A 21,152-nucleotide genomic window follows, 5' to 3' on the forward strand; every position below is an offset into this window, starting at 1 on the left:
AGAACTATGGATGGAGGTTCGTGACATTGTACAGGAGATAGGGATCAAGACCATCCCCAAGAAAAAGAAATGCAAAAAGGCAAAGTGGCTGTCTGAGGAGGCCTTACAAATAGCTGTGAAAAGAAGAGAAGCAAAAAGCAAAGGAGAAAAGGAAAGATATAAGCATCTGAATGCAGAGTTCCAAAGAATAGCAAGGAGAGATAAGAAAGCCTTCCTCAGTGATCAATGCAAAGAAATAGAGGAAAACAATAGAATGGGAAAGACTAGAGATCTCTTCAAGAAAATTAGAGATACCAAGGGAACATTTCATGCAAAGATGGGCTCAATAAAGGACATAAATGGTATGGACTTGACAGAAGCAGAAGATAGTAAGAAGAGGTGGCAAGAATACACAGAAGAACTGTACAAAAAAGATCTGCATGACCCAGATAATCATGATGGTATGATCTCTCACCTAGAACCAGACACTGTGGAATGTGAAGTCAAATGGGCCTTAGGAAGCATCACTATGAACAAAGCTAGTGGAGATAATGGAATTCCAGTTGAGCTATTTCAAATCTTAAAAGATGATGCGGTGAAAGTGCTGCACTCAATATGTAAACAAATTTGGAAAATCAGCTGTGGCCCCAGGACTGGAAAAGGTCAGTTTTCATTCAAATCCCAAAGAAAGGCAGTTGCAGAGAATGCTCAAACTACTGCACAATTGCACTCATCTCACATGCTAGCAAAGTAATGCTCAAAATTCTCCAAGCTAGGCTTCAACAGTACATGAACCGAGAACTTCCAGATGTTCAAGCTGGTTTCAGAAAAGGCAGAGGAACCAGAGATCAAATTGCCAATGTCCGTTGGATTATTGAAAAAACAAGAGAGTTCCAGAAAAACATCTATTTCTGCTTTATTGACTATGTCAAAGTCTTTGATTGTGTGGATCACCACAAACTGTGGAAAATTCTGAAGAAGATGGGAATACCAGACCACCTGATCTGCCTCTTGAGAAATATGTATGCCAGTCAGGAAGCAACAGTTAGAACTGTGCATGGAACAACAAACTGGTTCCAAATTGGGAAAGGAATACGTCAAGGCTATATATTGTCACCCTGTTTATTTAACTTATATGCACAGTACATCATGAGAAATGCTGGGCTGGGTAAAGCACAAGCTGGACTCAAGATTCCCGGGAGAAATATCAATAACCTCAGATATGTAAATGACACCACCCTTATGGCAGAAAGTAAAGAAGAACTAAAAAGCCTCTTGATGAAAGTGAAAGAGGAGAGTGAAAAAGCTGGGTTAAAGCTCAACATTCAGAAAACGAAGATCATGGCATCCGGTCCCATCACTTCATGGCAAATAGATGGAGAAACAGTGGAAACAATGACAGGGTTTATTTTGGGGGGGCTCCAAAATCACTGCAGATGGTGACTGCAGCAGTGAAATTAAAAGATGCTTGCTCCTTGGAAGAAAAGTTATGACCAACCTAGACAGCATATTAAAAAGCAGAGATATTACTTTGCCAACAAAGGTCCGTCTAGTCAAAGCTATGGTTTTTCCAGTAGTTATGTATGGATTTGAGAGTTGGACTATAAAGAAAGCTGAGCACTGAAAAACTGATGCTTTTAAATGTGGTGTTGGAGAGGACTTTTGAGAGTCCCTTGAATTACAAAGAGATCCAACCAATCCATCCTAAAGGAAATCAGTCCTGAATATTCATTGGAAGGCCTGATGGTAAAGCTAAAACTCCCAACTTTGGCCACCTGATGTGAAGAACTGACTTACTGGAAAAGATCCTGATGCTGGGAAAGACTGAAGGTGGGAGAGAAGGGGACGACAGAGGATGAGATGGTTGGATGGCATCACCAACTCAATAGACATGAGTTTGAGTAAACGCTAGGGATTGGTGATGGACACAGGGTCCTGGCCTGCTACAGTCCATGGGGTCGCAAAGAGTCGGACACAACTGAGTGGTTGAACTGACTAACTGACATACTCACCAGAATTGCAAGCTTTTAAAAACCCAAAAATACGACTTAGTAAAGGTGTAGGGGAACAGGATTTCTCATACTGACTAGTGAGACTATAAATGGGATACCCGTATTTCAGAAAACAACTTGGCATTCTCTCCAAAGTTGACATGAACTGGATTCTAACAATTCCATCTCTACATATATACCCATTAGAAATATATGCCCATGCATACTAAAAGACATGCTCTACAGGAATTTATATAGTAACATAATTCATAATAACCCCTAAACCAAAGACCAGCTAAATAAATGTTGTCAGGCAACAGAATACTATGCTGCAATGAAAAGGCACCAGCCACTACAGTATGCAACCACATGGATAAATGAAGTTCTCTTGTACCTAATTTACAGTTGCTTTAACACGTAGGTCTTTGAGTGTGTACAAATTTGCACTATTCTGTTAAAATTGCTTCGTTTGGTTCATACATTTCTTTTTATTTCGTTCATACCTTTCTTTCTATGACTATCAGTGATGCTTTTACATTTTTTAAAAATAGGATTTACTTAAATCAATTGTTTCAAGAATGAAGAAGGCAATAGAAGATGATGTTTTTATTCCTCTGTATCCAAAGAGGTAAGAGTTGCTAATTTCTAGATTTTATGAAATAGTTACTCCTGGAATACAGATTTATTTAAGAGTATAATGTAGAAGAAACTAAACATACTGTTTTCAAAACACACATACCTGTTAAGATGCAAATTGATATTTCAACAAATATTTCTTAATCACCTTTTTTATGCCATGTATGATATAATGATATTCCTGAGAACATGACAATTGGCATAGCCAGGTAGTTAGAAACACAGATTCTGGAGTGCAGATTCATCATTCCTAGACACTTGGCCTTGGGTCAAGACCAAGTGTCTTTCCATGCATCAGTGCCTTTGTATATAAAATGGACATTAAATTAATGCCTATCTCATAGGACACTGTGAAGATGAAGAGAGTGCTTAGAATAATACCTGACATGGAGAGCTGAAAATAAGGCCTAGAATATCACTGAGGGACCAGAAACTACATCTTCAAAATATATATTTACTTCTAAATGATCAGAGAGGTAGTATTTGATGCATATTGGTAGATTTGCTAAGAAAGCATCAGTTGTAGTAATGGATTATGGACTGAAGCTCACTCTCCAGTGAGTACTCACATGATAGAAGAGTTCTATGGAAAGGAAAAAAGAACTAAGCTTGCTAGTTAATTTGAATCCTAAGAGATGCCTGCATGTAAAAATTCACCCCAATTAAGGTTTGTTGACTTCCCAGATTGCTCAGTGGTAAAGAAACCACCTGCTAATGCAGGAGATGCAGGTTCAGTCTCTAGGTTGGGAAGATTCCCTGGAGGAGGAAATGGCAATCCACTCCAGTATTCTTGCCTGGGAAATCCCATGGACAGAGGAACTTGGCAGACTACCTTCCATGGGGTCACAAAAGAGTCAGACATGATTTAGCAACTAAACAACAACAACAATTAAGATTTGTAATGTTTTAGAGACATCTGGGGTCCCCTGATGGCTCAGTTGGTAAAGAATCCGTCTGCGATGTGGGAGACCTGGGTTTGATTCCCTGGATTGGGAAGATCCCCTGGAGAAGGGAAAGGCTACCCACTCCAATATTCTGGCCCAAATAATTCAATGGACTGTATAGTCTGTGGGGTCGCAAAGAGTCAGACATGACTGAGCCACTTTCACTTTCAGTGTTTTAGGTAACTAATATATCTGCACAGTTAAAAAGTAAGAATGTGTATTTAAAATTTTTACTAATGTTTAAAATGAAAAGTCTTATTTTCTCCTGCTCCTGACCTCCATCCACCGAGTTTTTGCCTTCTTTTCTGTACACATGCAAGAATACTCACTGTTGGTAATTTTTTTTTTTTTTTACCTTTTTGGAATTTCTCTCTGCAATTAGAATTAAATACTTTAGATAGAATTTTAATACTTACAATACAATTAGAATTAATCTTATTTCCCCCTCTTTTTTATAGCAAAGTAAGTATATTGTAGTCATAACCATTGTTTTGTGCCTTACTTTGACTTAGTACATCTTTGAGATCTTTTTGTATCATCCACAGATTGTTTCCTCATGCTTTTTTAGCTGCACCATATGCCATTATATGGCCGTGTTGTAGTTGATGAACATGTAAGCAGTAAACCATTACTAACAGTGTTGTGAATAATTTTATGGACATAGTATCCTGTACATGTGCAAATGTATCTATAGAAGGCATTCTCAAACATGGATTTGTTGAGTATGAGTGTACGTACATTAGTAATTTTATTAAATATCACTAGAACACCTTTAATTATATTGTTAAGACTTAGTTTGGTTGATTAAAAAAAAAAGCCATTCAGTTCTTTAAACTCTGTTTCTGAAAGATGAACAGTCATTTGCATTTTCTTTCTTTTGTTTTAAATTAGTGCTGTAGAAAACAGAACATCACCACATTCAAAGTTTCAAGAAAGACAGTTCTGGTCAGGTCTAAAGGTAAGCAGAAAACTGCAAAAATAAAAAAAATTTTTCTTTCCAAAAAAGTTTACTATATAGTGAAGAACAGAAAAATTCTTCTGTAAAGGACCAGACGGTAAGTATTTTAGGTTTTGTAGGTTGTGTAATGTCTGTTGAACTGTTCAGCTCTGTCACTGTATTGCAAGCAGTCATGACAATATGTAAATAAATGAGCATGTCTGTGTTTCAGTAAAACTTTACTTTATGGACACTGAAATTTGACTGTCATATAATTTTCATGTCTTAAAGTTCTCTTTTTTTCAATCATTTAAAATTATAAAAGCCATCCCTAGTTCACCAACTCTACAAAAACAGACCATAAGCTGGATTTAACTCACAGGCCATAGTTGTCTAACCTGGGTCTAAACAGTAAAGGATGAAATCGGTGCTGAATCAGTGGCAATGGGGACAGTAAGGAAAAGATTGGTTCAAAAGATTTTTAGGATGAAGCATAGAAGGAACCCAATGACTGATTACAGAATTAATTCTACCCTGAAGAATGTAGAGTGCTAGCCAAGTTTCTGACTTTGGCACCCTATTAACTTATGGTGGCATTCTTTGAGGGCATTGGAGAAGGAAGGAAAGGTTTGGAAGGAAAGAAAGATAAGTGGACATAGTGGATTTAAGATATCTATGGGATAAAGGGAGGTACTTGAATACATGAGTCTGAATTACAGGAGACAGATCTGAGCTGGAGATTTGGGAGTTGATCACATTTAGGCAGTGTTTGGAGGCATGGTCATGAATGACAACCTCTGAGGAGAAGAAGCAGTGGGCAGACAAAGTGAAGTCTTCAGACAGGCCTTAAGAATAAGCTGTTAAACTAAGAATGGTCACAAGAGAGTGGCATCAGGAGAACTAAGTGAAGGACTTCTGAGAACAAAGTATTAATGCCACTGAAGAGAATTAGAAGGAAGACTGAAAATGTTTACTGGGTTTCATAGTTATAAGGTCATGAATGACCTCAGCAAGAATAGTTCTGATAGGGTGGATCAATGCTTGTCATGTGATTGGGTCAGGAAAAAGGCTTTTCAGGAAGAGGGAGCAACATCAACAATGACATTGTGAAAAAGCATTGCATGTTAGTACAACTGGATGAAGTTTAGCACTTACGTAATAAATTTAGTAATGGAAAGAAAGTGGAAGCTACCATAGAATTCACATAAAGATCTGCATTTACAGGAGAGAAATGCAACCCGTAATACTTTGATTAAAATTTTATTAGAATTTCTTAAAAGGATTTCACCCCAAATATCTCCAAACTCACAGGTTATTATTAATCTTATTTTCTATATTAGAGCAGTGAGGTTCTCAGGTTTGATTGATTTCTCAAGGTCACATATTGGTGACAGTACGGCTGGCTTTAACATCAGTGCTTTTATGAATCCTGGGGTCCTGCAGTCTTATATCTGATGGCCCCAGCCTCCAAGAGAGAACTGATTGAGAAGGAAGATTATTGATCTGGAAAAGCTCCAGCAAGGTAATTTGAAATAGATTTTGAGCGATTATCCTAAGAAAAAATGAAGATAGGATGAAGAAATATATGCAGGTTGAGAAGAATCGAGTGTTTATTCAGAAATGTTTTCTATTCTAAAATTGATAGTCCCACCAGTGCTAATTGTGCTGAGAGTTTTACAGTTTGACCAGCTTTTTGTTTGTTGGAGACTATTACAGTTTTCCTTTGGAGAAAAGGTACAGAGTCACTTGAAATTTTGTTGTATTTTAGCTCTTTGGCAATATTCTTCTTTGGAATGAACTCCTCCCAGAAGACACCTTGCAAGAGCTAGGACTAGGGAAGCTGCTGAATCGTTACCTTATTATAGCTCTTCTCAATGCCATACCTGGCCCAGATGTTGTTAAAAAGTGCAGCCAGGTAAGTTGTGTAGAAATTGATCATCATTTTATCATTTTTAAAAGTTATTAAAATTAATTTTATAGCAAAATAAGTTAAATTGTGTTACTTACATAATAACAAATTAATTTAACAGACTAGAAATCCGGGAGAATCCAGTATTTAAAAATTAGTATACTGGTTAACTGTTTACAAAATGACTGTTGGATCCTCACCTCTCACTTAAATACCAATGTAAATTATAGGTAAAGTAAAAAATTAAGTGTAAAAAAAATAAAACTATAAAATACTGTACCAGGAAGATAAATGACTATACCTGATGTTAAGGGAGTCCTTTCTGAACTTTAATGCAAAAAAAAAAAAAAAAAGGGGAGAAAAGGTAATAGATTTGATAAGATTTTTGGTCAACCAAAAAACATAAACAGAAAGGTATCAGGACTATAAAAAGGATTGCATTTGAGTCAATTCTAATGAGGTGGATCAGCCTAGAGCCTATTATACAGAGTGAAGTAAGTCAGAAAGAGAAAGACAAATATTGTATATTAACGCATATATATGGAATCTAGAAAGATGGTATGGATAATCCTATGGGTAGGACAGCAAAGGAGACACAAACATAAAGGACAGACTTTTGGACTCAGTGAGAGAAGGAGAAGGTGAGATGATTTGAGAAAATAGCATTGAAAAATGTAGATTACCATATGTAAAATAGATAAACAATGGGAATTTGATGTATGACACAGGGTACCCTGTGACAACCTGGAGGGATGGGATGGGGTGGGGCAGGAAGTGGGTAGGGGGTTCAGGATGGAGGGGACACGTGTATACCCGTGGCCGATTCATATTGATGTATGACAAAAACCATCACAATATTGTAATTATCCTCCAATTAAATAAATAAAGGTAGCAGGATTATTTGATTATTGTTAAAACTCGAAGATGGGTTTATTGGGCTCACTATACCTGTTCTTCCCTTGTGGCTTCCCTTGTGGCTCAGGCAGTAAAGAATCTGCCTGCAGTGTGGGAAACCTGGGTTTGATCCCTGGGTTGGGAAGATCCCCTGGGGGAGGGCATGGCAACCCACTCCAGTATTCTTGACTGGAGAATCCCCATGGAAGAAGAGCCTGGTGGCCTACCATCCATGGGATCACAAAAGAGTTGGAGCAACTAAGCACAGCACATACTTATTCTTTCTCCTGTTGTTTATGTTTGGAATTTTCTATAATAAAAAGTTAAATAGAAAGAAAGTTGAAAAACAGAAAAATAAGTTATAATGTGCATAATGAGGATAAATACCCACATTTTTTTAAAAGCTCTCTACAAATCTGTAAACAATTTGAATGTGCTTACTGAAAATGACCAAAAGGCAAAGCAATCCCCCCCCAAAAAGAATATGCTAAAATAACCTCTAAACATGTAGAAAATATTAATAGTATTAATTAATATAATAGTATTAATATAATCAGAGAATTGATTATTAATTCCCAGTATTGTCATAAACACAGGAAAACAACAGTCCCACATCTGTCCAGGAACATCATTCATCTAGAAAGTGTGGAGAGGCAATTCTGGGAAATAGTTTCTGCACTGTGAGAAGAGGAATACAACTCTGGAGACTCTTTTGGCACAATCGATATAAAACCTTTAAAGTTCATACCCTTTTAAGGAACTTCCCTAGTGGTTCAGTGATTGAGAATCTACCTTCCAATGCAGGGGACTTGAGTTCAATCCCTTGTCAGGGAACTAAGATCCCACATGCCATGGGGCAACTAAGCCCATGCACCACAACTAGAGCGCCTACGTGCCACAATTAGAGAAGCGTCCCACCACAAAGAACCATCAGCCAAAATAAAAAAATAAATAAAGTCCACGTGCTTTTACATAGCAATTTTACTTCTAGGAAATTATCCTAAGTTAAAAAATCAATGGACATAATTTTCTAAGAATGTGGGAAAATATTTATATTCTTATATAAGGTTTTTTTTTTTTTAGTATACATGTATATGTAATGTTAGATAGCAGTTCCTGAAAGTGTGAAAGTCAGTCGTGTCCGACTCTTTGCAACCCCATAGACTGTACAATTCATGGAATTCTCCAGGCCAGAATACTGGAGTGGGTAGCCTTTCCCTTTTCCAGGAGATCTCCGTAACCCAGGGATCGAACCAGGCCTCCCACTTTGCAGGCAGATTCTTCACTAGCTGAGCCACAAGGGAAGGCCCTAAGACTTCTTTCCAACCCAGGGATTGAACCCAGCTCTCCCGCATTGCAGGCATATTCTTTATCAGCTGAGCTACAAGAGAAGCCCAGGAATACTGGAGAGGGTAGGCTATCCCTTCTCCAGGGGATCTTCCTGACCCAGCAATCAAACCAGGGTCTCTGCATTGCAGGTGGATTCCTAGACAATTCCTAGAACTGTCTAGCAGTTCCTAGACAACCATTATTTTCCCAGCTATGGTTTTGTATCATGTAGTTTGTATCGTGTAGTTTTTAACTACATTATTTATCAGATATTTCAATTTTCATCCATCCTATTGTGTTTCAGATTTCAGTTTAGTTCTCTTTGACCAGAAAGCTCTACTGTGCAGTAGAGGATATATGACATTGTCTTCACAGTTTGTGGCTAGAAAACCAGACCAAAACAGTGTGGCTTTAAGTCCCAGGATCATTTATGGGAAAGCTAGATAGTTCCTTCAGAATTTTATTGAGCCTTGTGATACAAAACAAGGGAAAAGCAAGTGTAAATGACATTAAATTCCAGATCGGTTAAGGGCTGGTTTTAAAACTAAAAAGATATAGTTTGCATAACAAGACTTATAGGACTTTCTGCCTTAGGCAACTAGTGTTATCTGTTTTTTTCTAGATAATTGAAAAAAGTGATTAAGAAATAGGATAAATCATTTTCAACTGTGTTTTCCGTGTTGACCAGCTAGATTTATTTTAGAAAACATGCATTCCAGAACTTTCTTTTAATGTATTTTATTATATATATATATATATAGTACAACTTTCTACTTTCTAGAGGTACATACTGATCCTGACCTTAGCAACTAACATAACCAAGAATTTCGTTAGAGAGTATGATCTCAGATTTTTCCTTGCTCCCATTCTCTCTCCTTTTTAAAAAAAATTCTTCCTTCTCCAACAAGGAAGTTTTCCTTTTTGTTTACATTTTTTGTTTTTTTCCAAAACTTTTTCCCCAAGTCATGTATTACCTTTAGCATGATGATAGTAAGTGTTGTTTGAGAGGTTTTCCCCCCACAAAGAAACAAATGAATGTACATACATTGACTCCTTATGCTGCCATTGACATTTAAAGCAATATATTAAATTAGAAGAAAATTGTAATAATTTTTTTATACAGTATATCTTAGAATGACCTTGATTTCTTAACTCTAATTTATTCATATAGATTATACACAAAGTCATCTAATTTCATACTGTGAAATCACACTAAATATACCTATTTTATACAGTTGACCTTTGAATAGCACAGATTTAAGCTGCATGGGTCCACTTCTGTGTGGATTTTTTTCCAATAAATATCAGTACATACCAGAGTACTTCACAATCCATAGTTGGTTAAACTTGTGGATGCAGAACCACAGATATGGAGGGCCAACTGTAAAGTTAATACACTGATTTTCATCTGTGCATAGGTCACTGTCCCTACCTCCCTGCATTGTTAAAGGGCCAAATGTAGGTTTGTTAACTAAGTGTTTTGTGTCTACACATTTCTGGTGTTTAGTTATAGATTATGTTTTGTACAATTTAATCACTCAGGAATACAGAGTAATGAAAATATTACAAGTACTAGTAAGTATTTATAAAGAGTAGTCTCCTTTAAGCTTTCAGTATCCAAATACGACTTTTTTTTTATAGTATAAAACCTAAAAAAGAAAGGGGAAATTCTCAAAAGTTATTTAACCATGAATAAAAGAATATGGAAGAATAATACAATATGGAAGAATAATACAACCAACATGAGTAGTGTGTATGTCAAAGTCATTCAGTCGGGTCTGACTCTTTGTGACCCCGTGGACTGTACAGTTCATGGAATTCTCCAGGCCAGAATACTGGAGTGGTTAGCCTTTCCATTCTCCAGGGGATCTTCCAAGGAATCTTAACATGAGTAGTATAAGGATTAAATGAAATTATGTTAAAGTACTTAGTTAATAACTGTCATTAAAAATCAACCATGTGTTTTGATTATCAGATAGCAGCATATTTACCAGAAAAGTGGTTCCAAAACTCTGCCATGAGAACATCCATTCCCCAGCTAGAAAATTTCATCCAGTTTTTACTGCAGTCTGCACGTAAATTATCTAGAAATGAAATCAGGTAATGCATATTTTATTTGTACCTCCATAAGCGTTATTTAGGCTTCTGTTCTTGGCAATTTTTAGAAAGATTTGTACTTTACTTTTAAAAATCTGAAACTGTCACTGTAGAATTAGGAGATGTTTTCATTTGCAACTTTAGAATCACTCAGTATTTTACTTTTACACCTCAGGCATATTAGTTCATATGTTTAAATGCAAATGTCTTCCAAAATAAGCACTTCCAGAAAACTGTATCACAGGAGAATTTAGAATTAAAACTGTAAGTCAAAAGCCTTTTATTTAAGCATGTTTTTAATGTCTTTCTAATTTTCCTAGCCATTTCAAAATCTCAATATTTGTTAAGTATAGATCTGCAACCTGGCATTTACCCAGCAGTAGCTGGATCTCATTCACAGCACTAGATGTTTAAGGACTTGAATACAATGGTGTTGGCAAACCACCTCAAAACACAAACAAACAAAAAACTCAAATTGTAACATTTGATTATATCTGTGGGACCATGATAGTCCATATAAACTGCTGATAGCAGCACACCATTGTTCAGATTTCTAATGATAGATTTCTTCTGTGCTTTTTCTACTTTTTTATAGTCATTCACATTAAAATTTGTCAGAATATATCCACTAATAGTCTCTGATGGAATTTCATGATAATGTGGAGAAGGTAGCATCTAAATACTTTATGCAATATATTTTAGATATTGGCATCAGAAGTTTTTGTTTCAAATTAACTGCTGATGTTTCACTGTGCCCTTATACATTGCATTTCTAAGAGGGAAAATGCCCTTTTGTTGTTTTTTTCAGGGATGAAGTCAAAGAAATAATTCTTATTCTGGTGAAAATAAAAGCTTTGAATCAAGCAGAATCCTTCATAGAAGAATGTCACCTAGACCATCTTAGATCAGTAATTAAAGAATTTGAGTAAACTTTATAGGAAAGTACTAAAATGAGATTTTAATATAGTCACACTTGGCTGTTTTGCTTGTAGAAAAAGAAAAAAAGGTGTTCCCTTTTCTTTATTCCCAATAATGGAGGAGAGAATTTCCTAAACCAAAAGAATAGCACTCTGTCCCTCCATTCCCTCTATCTTCTGCCTTCTGGTATCTTGAAAGACTGAGCCTCCCCTTTATGAGTGTTTGCAGGAATTAAATACACAGGAACAGTAGGAGTTTAACATATTTCCATTTGATTCTTCTGATGACTTTTCCAGTTTAAGAAAGGACTTGAAGCTTATTGTAGCTGTTTTGGCTTTGCTGAGTCTTCTGTCCTGAACCATAAAAACATCTTTTAGTTCTCTCCATTTTAGCAATCTCTGTTTTTAACTCATTTGTATGAGTTAAAATGAAAATCTTAATTGGAATGAATTACTTATAAAGTATTCTGATTAAGGCATTTCAGAGCTACTAATGCTTGTCAGATTGTGCTTCAGAATCTATACCAGTATATTGTTCTAACACAAGTCTGAGAACAGCCAATGAATCTCTGCCAGCAGTATTTTTTTTAACTCATTTGTACTTAATAGGTGAAAAAAAAAATCTTATTTTAATTATTTATATTGACTATTAGAGAGTGACTTCTTGTTTTCTTGGCCATTTGTAATTCTTTTTGAAGTATCTATTTTTTTCCTTATGGATTTGTAAGAGCTTTATATTTTAAAGATACTGATGGTTTGGCAGTCCAGTGGTTAGGACTCTGCACTTTCACTGCAGAGGGCATGGGTTTGACCCCTGGTCAGGGAATTAAGATCCCACAAGCCACATGGTATGGCCAAAAATGAAAACAAAACAAAAAGATGACTGACGTAGTGCCCACACTGTGTTACAGTTTTCCTCATTTGCTGTTTTCTTTAAATGTGTGTATGAGTTTTGGTGTACTAAGTTATTGCTTGTTTGGTAGTTACTACTATTTTTTGCTATGCTTTTTTGTGTGTTTGTCACGGTGGTGGTAGGCTTAGAGAGGAAACAAGTATTTTAAATATTCAGAACATATGATTCATTTTTTTAAAATGTGTGTGATTAAGAATGTGAGACAGGGTCATTGAATCAAAAAGAAATTGAGAACATTTTTCACAGTAAGTTTACTGATAATTTTTCTTAAATCTATTTGTTTAAATAACTTTCAGGAAGTCCTAAATGTATTCTGCAAATTGTTGCCCAAAAGATAAATCAGGAAAAGTTGATTATATGTCCAGTTTAATAGTTTGAATAAAGAACCAGCCTTGAACTCTATATGTAGGGTTTGAGCATGTGGCTTCTAACATCATCAACACTAGTTTTGAAGCTGCATGTAATAAATTTTCTCAGAGTGGTATGTGATTTCTACCATAGTGAAGATTCATGATTCACTAGTATGAACAGTTTCTTAAAGTTTATTTTAGTTATACAAATTATACAGAACAGAATCTCATCTAGAAAATTCAAGCCATTGCTAAAAAAAGTCGTTTTCTTACACAATTATTATTCCCAGAGGTAACTGCTGTTTTCACTTTGTTATCCTTTCAGAACTTTTCTCTACTTAAAAAGTATGTACACATATGTCTATACACAGCTTTATTTTTATATGTGGCAAATATTTTATTGTGTATTAAATTTATAATTTTTTATTGTTACACCTGAAATTTCCCTATGATTTTTGCCTTTGTAATTAAAGGTGTGTTAGATGATCCCTTACATTTTTTACTTGGGTAGATAGATTTCTCTTGCTTTTTGTAGAATTGAAAATATTAGAACTACTTTTTGATGGGGAACACAGGTATACGATGGGGAACACAGGTATACCTGTGGCGGATTCATTTCGATATTTGGCAAAACTAATACAATATTGTAAAGTTTAAAAATAAAATAAAATTAAAAAAAAGAAAAAGAAAATATTAGAACTACTTTTAAAACTGCAAATTGATTTAAACTCCCAGTAGTTTTGAAATTTCATTATGCTTGGGGTTTGAATCTCAGGATTTTTATCCATCATATACTGTAACTAAGGATATTCAAAAACATTTGTGAAGACTGCCTAATCCTCAATGCAGAGTTCTTTTTTTTTCCCTGTTACTGTGAAATGAATGAAGAAATGGAATGGAATGAAGAAGAGAAACGCCAACTAACAAAAACAAACCTTTGAGTTAACAACTTACTTCACACCTCAGTTCTTTCTCTGGATTTTTTCAGGTTTTTGTTCACTTAAAGAATGTAAAATTTTTACAGAACCAGATAAATTACCTTTTTGTTTTTACTTTTTTATATGGCTTTTAGGAACTTTTCAGTGGCCATGAAAATATACCTCAGAACAGTTAGGTTATTTTATGTAGATGACTCTATAAAATCTGAAAAAAATATTATGAAAAATAGACCAATATTCCTCATGAATATAAAAATAAAAGTCCTTCAAATACTAACAAACTGAACCCAGCAATGTATAAAAAGGAAAATAATAATACATTATGACCAAATAGGTTTTATTCCAGGAAGAGAAGTTCGGCTTAACATTAGAAATTTAATCAGTGTAATTCACCTATGAACAGAATAAAAGAGGAAAACCATACGATCATCCAGTGATTACAGAAAAAGCATTGGACAAAATTCAACACCCTTTCCCAGTACAAAAACAGGAATATAAATTATTTAATAAAGAGCATCTGCAAATGAACATCCATATTTAGCATCATACTTAATGGTAAAGTATTAATGCAAGGAGGTCTACTCTCACCTTTTCTGTTCAGCATTGTTCTGTAGGTCCTAACCATGCAGTTGGTCAAGAAAGAGACATAAAAGTTAAAACACAAGAGTTGAATCATTATTCTCAAGTGACAAGACTGTTTACATTGAAAACCTTATGCACTCTACCAAAAAAAAAAATCTGGATTTAGCAACATTTTACAAAACTCAAAGCCTAGGGATGTACTAGTGATCTAATTGGAAACAAGTTTTAAAACAATAATACTTCAGTAGCCTTGGAAAACATCACATATCTAGGAATAAATCTATAGAAAGACTGTGCACTGAGTAGTACACAAATTGCTGAGAAAAAAAAATGTGTAAACCTAAATAAAGAAATAGACATCATGTTTATAAATTGGAAAACTCAGTTATTGTTTCAGGTATCTTCTTCTTATATTGATTAATATCAATTGTTATGCAGTCCCTATCAAAATTCTATCAGACTTTAAAAAAAAAGAACAAAATGATTGATTAAAATACATAAAAATTAAAGTTTAGATGTACAGAGACCTTAACAATCTTGAAACAGAATAACAAATTGGAAGACTTGTTCTTTCTGAATTCAGGACTTACTATAAAGCTACAGTAATCAAGTCTTTGGTATTAGGATAAGAATAAACTAATACATCAGTGGAACAGAATCAAGAGTCCAGGAACAGACCTAAATATAAATAATCAATTTTTGACCACAGTATCAAGTTAATACATCATAAAAGGAGAGTATAACAATATTGGTAGAACAGTTGAATAAGAAATAGTATGAACCTCAACCCTTATTTTCTACACACCCACACAGATGAATCAGATCTAAATGTAAAGCCTAGAGACAAAAGCTTGCGAGGACAAACATAGACTGTCTTTGACACTGGAATAGAGAAAAGATTTCAGGGGGTAGGGCACAGAAGACACTAACCAAAAAAGAAAAAAAGGATAAGTTGGACTTTTTCAAAATTTAAAATTTATTCAAAAGTATTCTGTATCTTAGAGCCACAGCAAGACGGAAGGAGGGGCACAATCATGATAAAAGTCAAATCCCATACTCGCCAGGTGGGTGACCCATAAACTGGAGACCAGTAATATCAAAGAAGTTCTCCCACTGTTTTGAAGGTTCTGAACCACATGTCAGGCTTCCCACCCTGGGGACCTAACAAATGGACTGGGAATCCCCAGGGAATCTGACTTCGAGGGCCAGAGGGATTTGATTACATGACTTCTACAGGACTGGGGAAAAGAGAACCTCCAGGCTTGGCAGGCACAAACAAAACCTTGAACACACCAAGACTCAGAGGAAAGAAGCAGTGACCTCCCAGGAGACTGAACCAAAACAACTTGCTGGTGTTGGGGGGGTCTCTTGTGGAAGTGTTGGTCGGCAGGGGCTCACCACGGGATGGGGGCACTGGCAGCAGCAGTCTGGGAAGGTCACTCTCTGTGTAAACCCTCTTCAAGGTCACCATTAACGCGGCCATGGAGCTGGGTCACCTCAGGCCAAAACTACCAGAGAGGGAGTGCAACCCCACCAAAAGCTTTACTGAGCAAGACCCTGCCTACCAGAGAAAGACCTAGTTTTTCCCACTATCAGCCTCTCCCATCAGAAGGATTACATAAGCCTCTTAACCTCCTCCATTAGAGGGCAGACAGAAGAAGCAAGAAGAACCACAGTCCCCTAGTGACTAACAAACCACATTACAGAAAGTTAATCAGCCCGAAAAAGCAGAAAGTTATGTCCTGGATGAAGGGATAAGATAAAACCCCAGAAAAACAACTAAATGAAGTGGACATAGGTAACCTTCCAGAAAGAGAGTTCAGAATAATGATAGTGAAGATGTTTTAGGATCTCAGAAAAAAAATGGAGGCAAAGCTTGAGAAAATGCAAAGAAATGTTTACCAAAGACCTAGAAGAATTAAAGAACAAACAGGTGAATAATACACTAGAAGGAATCAATAGCAGAATAACTGAGGCAAAAGAATGGATAAATGACCTGGAGGACAGATTGGTGGAAATCACTGCCGCAGAACAGAATATAGGGGGGAAAAAGACAAGAGACCTCTGGGACAACAGTAAATGCACCAACATTTGCATTATAGGGGTCCCAGAAGGAGAAGAGAGAAAGGGCCTGAGAAAATATTTGAAGAGGTAATGGCTGAAAACTTCCATAACACGGGAAAGGAAATAGCCAAGTCCAGGAAGCACAGAGAGTCCCAAATAGGATAAACCCAAGAACACACCAAGACACATAATAATCAAGCTGACAAAAACTAAAGACAGAGATGAAATATTAAAAGCAGCAAGGGGAAAATGACAACATACAGGGGAACTCCCATCAAGCTATTAGCTGATTTCTCAACAGAAACTACAAGCCAGAGGGAATAACATGATACATTGAAAGTGATGAAAGACCCTACAGCAAAGAATACTCTATCCAGCAAGACTCTCCTTCAGATTTGATGGAGAAATCAAAAGCTTTCCAGACAAGCAATAGTTAAGCAAATTCAGCCACCAAACCAACAAAGGCTAAAGGAACACCAACAACAAATGCTAAAGGAACTTCTCTAGGCAGGAAACGAGAGAAGGAAAAGACCTACCTACAGAAAATAAACCCAAAACAATTAAGAAAACGGTAATAGGATCGTACATATTGATAATTACCTTAAATGTAAATGGATTAAATGCACCAACCAAAAGACATAGACTGACTAGGTAGATGAAAATATGTGTATGTATGCACTTCCATTTACCACATCACTCTGCTTGCCCCCCCCCAAATTTTATTATTTTATATTGTTAGGTTAATCGTATTCCTATTATGACTTGCAGGTGTAATTATCTTTTATTTTTTGTCTGGCTACTGATTGTGAAAACTGATACACATCTTTGACTGTAGTGATTATGTGACAATTACTTAATACCATTGTATCATGATTGGTCAACCGAAGAATAATAGAATTCCGTATCACCAAAGCAACCGTTTAATAGAAAATCTGTAATCACTTTTGAACTGTGGTGTTGGAGAAGACTCTTGAGAGTCTCTTGGACTGCAAGGAGATCCAACCAGTCCATTCTAAAGGAGATCAGTCCTGGGTGTTCTTCAGAAGGAATGATGCTAAAGCTGAAATTCCAGTCCTTTGGCCACCTCATGTGAAGAGTTGACTCATTGGAAAAGACTGTGATGCTGGGAGGGATTGGGGGCAGGAGGAGAAGGGGACGACAGAGGATGAGATAGCTGGATGGCATCACTTACTCGATGGACGTGAGTTTGGGTGAACTCCAGGAATTGGTGATGGACAGGGAGGCTGGCATGCTGCAATTCATGGGGTCGCAAAGAGTTGGACATGACTGAGCGATTGAACTGAACTGAATCGGTTTTTAAAATCCATATGCATATCAAAATTATCTTGGAATTTTTTGAAAAATACAAATATTCAGGTATTATTTTTTCACCAGAGCTCCAGATATGTTTCTGATGAGCAGCCATGTTTAAAAACAACTGGACTGTATGAAGACCTTTTACTTTTATCTAGTTTGTTTCACTTTTTCTATTTCATATTCAGTGCTCCCATTTCCTTTAGTTTTCTAGTTACTCTCTTCTTTTTTTTTTTTTTGATGTTCTTTCTCAAGCCTTTATTAATTGTAGTAGAGAAACTTTTGTATACATATATATATATATAATATGTATAGTATATATATTTTAGAAAACTTACTAATTTTTGCCTAAAATTTATGACATTTTGATTCCATTTGACTTAGTATGAATAGAATGCTACATTTCTAATTTAAAAAAATAGATAAGCAACAAAGGTTTACTGTAAACACAGGGAACTATAGTCAATATCTTATAATAACCTATAATGGAAAATAATTTCAAAAGTAATATATATCTATATGTATAACTGAGTCACAAAAAAAACAGCTACTTTTTGAAATTTAGTAATATTTATCTTTTTGCCAGCTTTTCTAAATGTCCTATGGACATCTGATAACAACATATGAGATATAAGATTAATATAAATGAATATAAATAGAAATATATTTAAATTATTAATGACATCATTCAAGATGCTCCTAGTCTTATTTTTTCTGCAGTTGATAAAATAGTCTCAAATGTTAATATGTCTCACTGTGATTTATATATATTTTTTCTTTTCCCTTAAATTTATTCTGATTTTTGCTTTATATATCTTTGTTTCTTTGTTGTTAGGTGTCTCATGATTTATGAGATATATCATCTTTGTGAATTGTACCTTTTATCATTAAAAAGTTTCATCTTTGTTTCATTTTAAAATAAATGTTTTTTTAAAAAGTATTCTACATCTTAGGTCTGCTGGGAAGTACAAATTAAAACTACCAGTTCACATCCACTAGAATGACTGAAAAAGACTAATATCAACAAATGCTGCCAAGAATGTGAAGCCATTGGAACACTCCTAGGTCGCAGATGGAAGTGTAAAATGGAAAAACTGCGTTGGAAAACTGTTCATCAATTAGTTTACTAACATTAATTAGTAATTAATTAACATTTACTAACCATACAACTCAACAGTGTCACTCTTAGGTGTATTTACCTAAGGAAATAAGAATATGTTCATAAGAAAAGCTTAAAAGAGTTTTGATAGGAGCCTTATTATTTACAGCCCCAAACTGTAACCAAAATGGATAAGAGTTGTAGATTCATACAATGGAAAACTACTCAACATTAGAAATAAACTATTGTATACAATCAGTATACCTGAAAACATCATTAAATGAAAGAAGTTAGGTAGGAATACATTCAAAGGGAAAGCCAAAGACCTGTGTATTTTATTGTATATTAATTATGCATCAGTTTTTAAAAAATACCGTGTAAGTCAGACAACTATGTAGAATAATGAACTGTCTCTGGTAGTGTTATGAATGGACTGAGCACCACTGAAGATCACATTAATTGCCCTTCCTGTGACAGTTTTCAGAAGTCATCAGTGGATGTTAATGGAAGAAAACTGATAGTGATATCCAGAGATATTTTTAACAACACAGTCCACCAGAACAGTGGTTTCTTACTCTTTTCTGCCCAAACCTAACCCTAACAAGTTTCCATCAAGAATTGTGCTGTAATTGAAACATGTATATTACCGTATGTAAAATAGATGACCAGGGCAAGGTCGATGCATGAAGCAGGGCACTCAATGCTGGTGCTCTGGGACAACCCAGGGGGATGGGGGGGAGGGGCTTTCAGGATAGGGGACACGTGCACTTATGGCTGATTCATGTTGATGTATGGCAAAAAACCACCACAATATGGTAAAGTAATTATCCTCCAACTAAAATTAATTATTTTTTAAAGATGGTGCTTTAGGATCACTGCCCTGGATATTTCAGTATGGCCTGCTAAACAGAAATGTCACAGGCAGATTCTGTAAGACAGTCATAAACAAAACATTTATGTTATGATACCTTTAAACTTGAATAAGTTTCATGGAGTTAGTCCAGAGAGATTTTACAGGCTTCTTACAAAATGTCAAAAGAACATTAAGGTTGTCTATTCATTTGAATATTTTCATGCAGTGGTTGCATGACAGAATTAAATGTCTATGGAACCACAGTTCCCAAACTGATCATAGATGCCCTGTGGCAGCACTGTGAACTCAGATCCATTGTGGGACATTAAATTTTCAAGGAAAATAGCAGTACTTGACACCTTGTCAGAACCACTGGCACTTATACCCAAAGGTTGTTCAGTTTCAACATTAGATTATGTGACATAACTTTAGAAGATATGTATTTTTGAAGCTGGGTTTTCAGAGGTTGCTGTAATAAAAAGCAAATACCACATGAAATTCTGTATGGATATGAGTTGATAGTGTTCAATCTTATTCCAAGATTTGGTAAGTTACATAGTGGCCAGCAGATGAATACAACCTCAATTAGTAATTATTTAAGGATGCAATAAAAATAATTTACACAATTTTTAAAAAATTTTGTTATCAGGACCGCAGTGGTTAAAAGTGGCACCCATCATTTGACAGGAGGTTTAGAAAAGGCAGAGGAACCAGAGAACAAATTGCCAACATCCGCTGGATCATAGAAAAAGCAAGAGAGTTCCAGAAAAACATCTATTTCTGCTTTATTGACTATGCCAAAGCCTTTAACTGTGTGGATCACAATAAACTGTGGAAAATTCTGAAAGAGATGGGAATACCAGACCACCTGATCTGCCTCTTGAGAAATTTGTATGCAGGTCAGGAAGCAACAGTTAGAACTGGACATGGAAAAACAGACTGGTTCCAAATAGGAAAAGGAGTTCGTCAAGGCTGTATATTGTCATCCTGTTTATTTAACTTATATGCAGAGTACATCATGAGAAACACTGGACTGGAAGAAGCACAAGCTGGAATCAAGATTGCCGGGAGAAATATCAATAACCTCAGATATGCAGATGACACCACCCTTATGGCAGAAAGTGAAGAGGAACTCAAAAGCCTCTTGATGAAAGTGGAGAGTGAAAAAGTTGGCTTAAAGCTCAACATTCAGAAAACGAAGATCATGGCATCCGGTCCCACCACTTCATGGGAAATAGATGGGGAAACAGTGGAAACAGTGTCAGACTTTATTTTTCTGGGCTCCAAAATCACTGCAGATGGTGACTGCAGCCATGAAATTAAAAGACGCTTACTCCTTGGAAGCAAAGTTATGACCAACCTAGATAGCATATTCAAAAGTAGAGACATGCCAGGCCCTTTGCTGA

At 35.8% G+C, this 21,152-nt stretch overlaps 1 protein-coding gene across 4 annotated transcripts in view; it reads left to right on the top strand.

Annotated features, from left to right (window-relative positions):
- GCFC2 (GC-rich sequence DNA-binding factor 2) overlaps nt 1-16,137 on the top strand; it is an 83,732-nt gene extending 67,595 nt beyond the window's left edge. For all 4 annotated transcript variants that reach the window (XM_010862967.1, XM_010862970.1, XM_010862969.1 and 1 more), the window contains 5 exons: nt 2,522-2,598; nt 4,442-4,508; nt 6,256-6,402; nt 10,595-10,719; nt 11,525-16,137. In XM_010862967.1, the coding sequence (XP_010861269.1) occupies nt 2,522-2,598; nt 4,442-4,508; nt 6,256-6,402; nt 10,595-10,719; nt 11,525-11,645 (537 nt within the window). In that variant the 3' untranslated portion in view covers nt 11,646-16,137. The remainder of the gene's footprint in view (nt 1-2,521; nt 2,599-4,441; nt 4,509-6,255; nt 6,403-10,594; nt 10,720-11,524) is intronic.
- The last annotated feature ends 5,015 nt before the right edge of the window (nt 16,138-21,152 follow it).

Source organism: Bison bison, unplaced genomic scaffold, assembly GCF_000754665.1.
Source record: "Bison bison bison isolate TAMUID 2011002044 unplaced genomic scaffold, Bison_UMD1.0 scf7180017864486, whole genome shotgun sequence".
Lineage (NCBI taxonomy): Eukaryota > Metazoa > Chordata > Mammalia > Artiodactyla > Bovidae > Bison > Bison bison.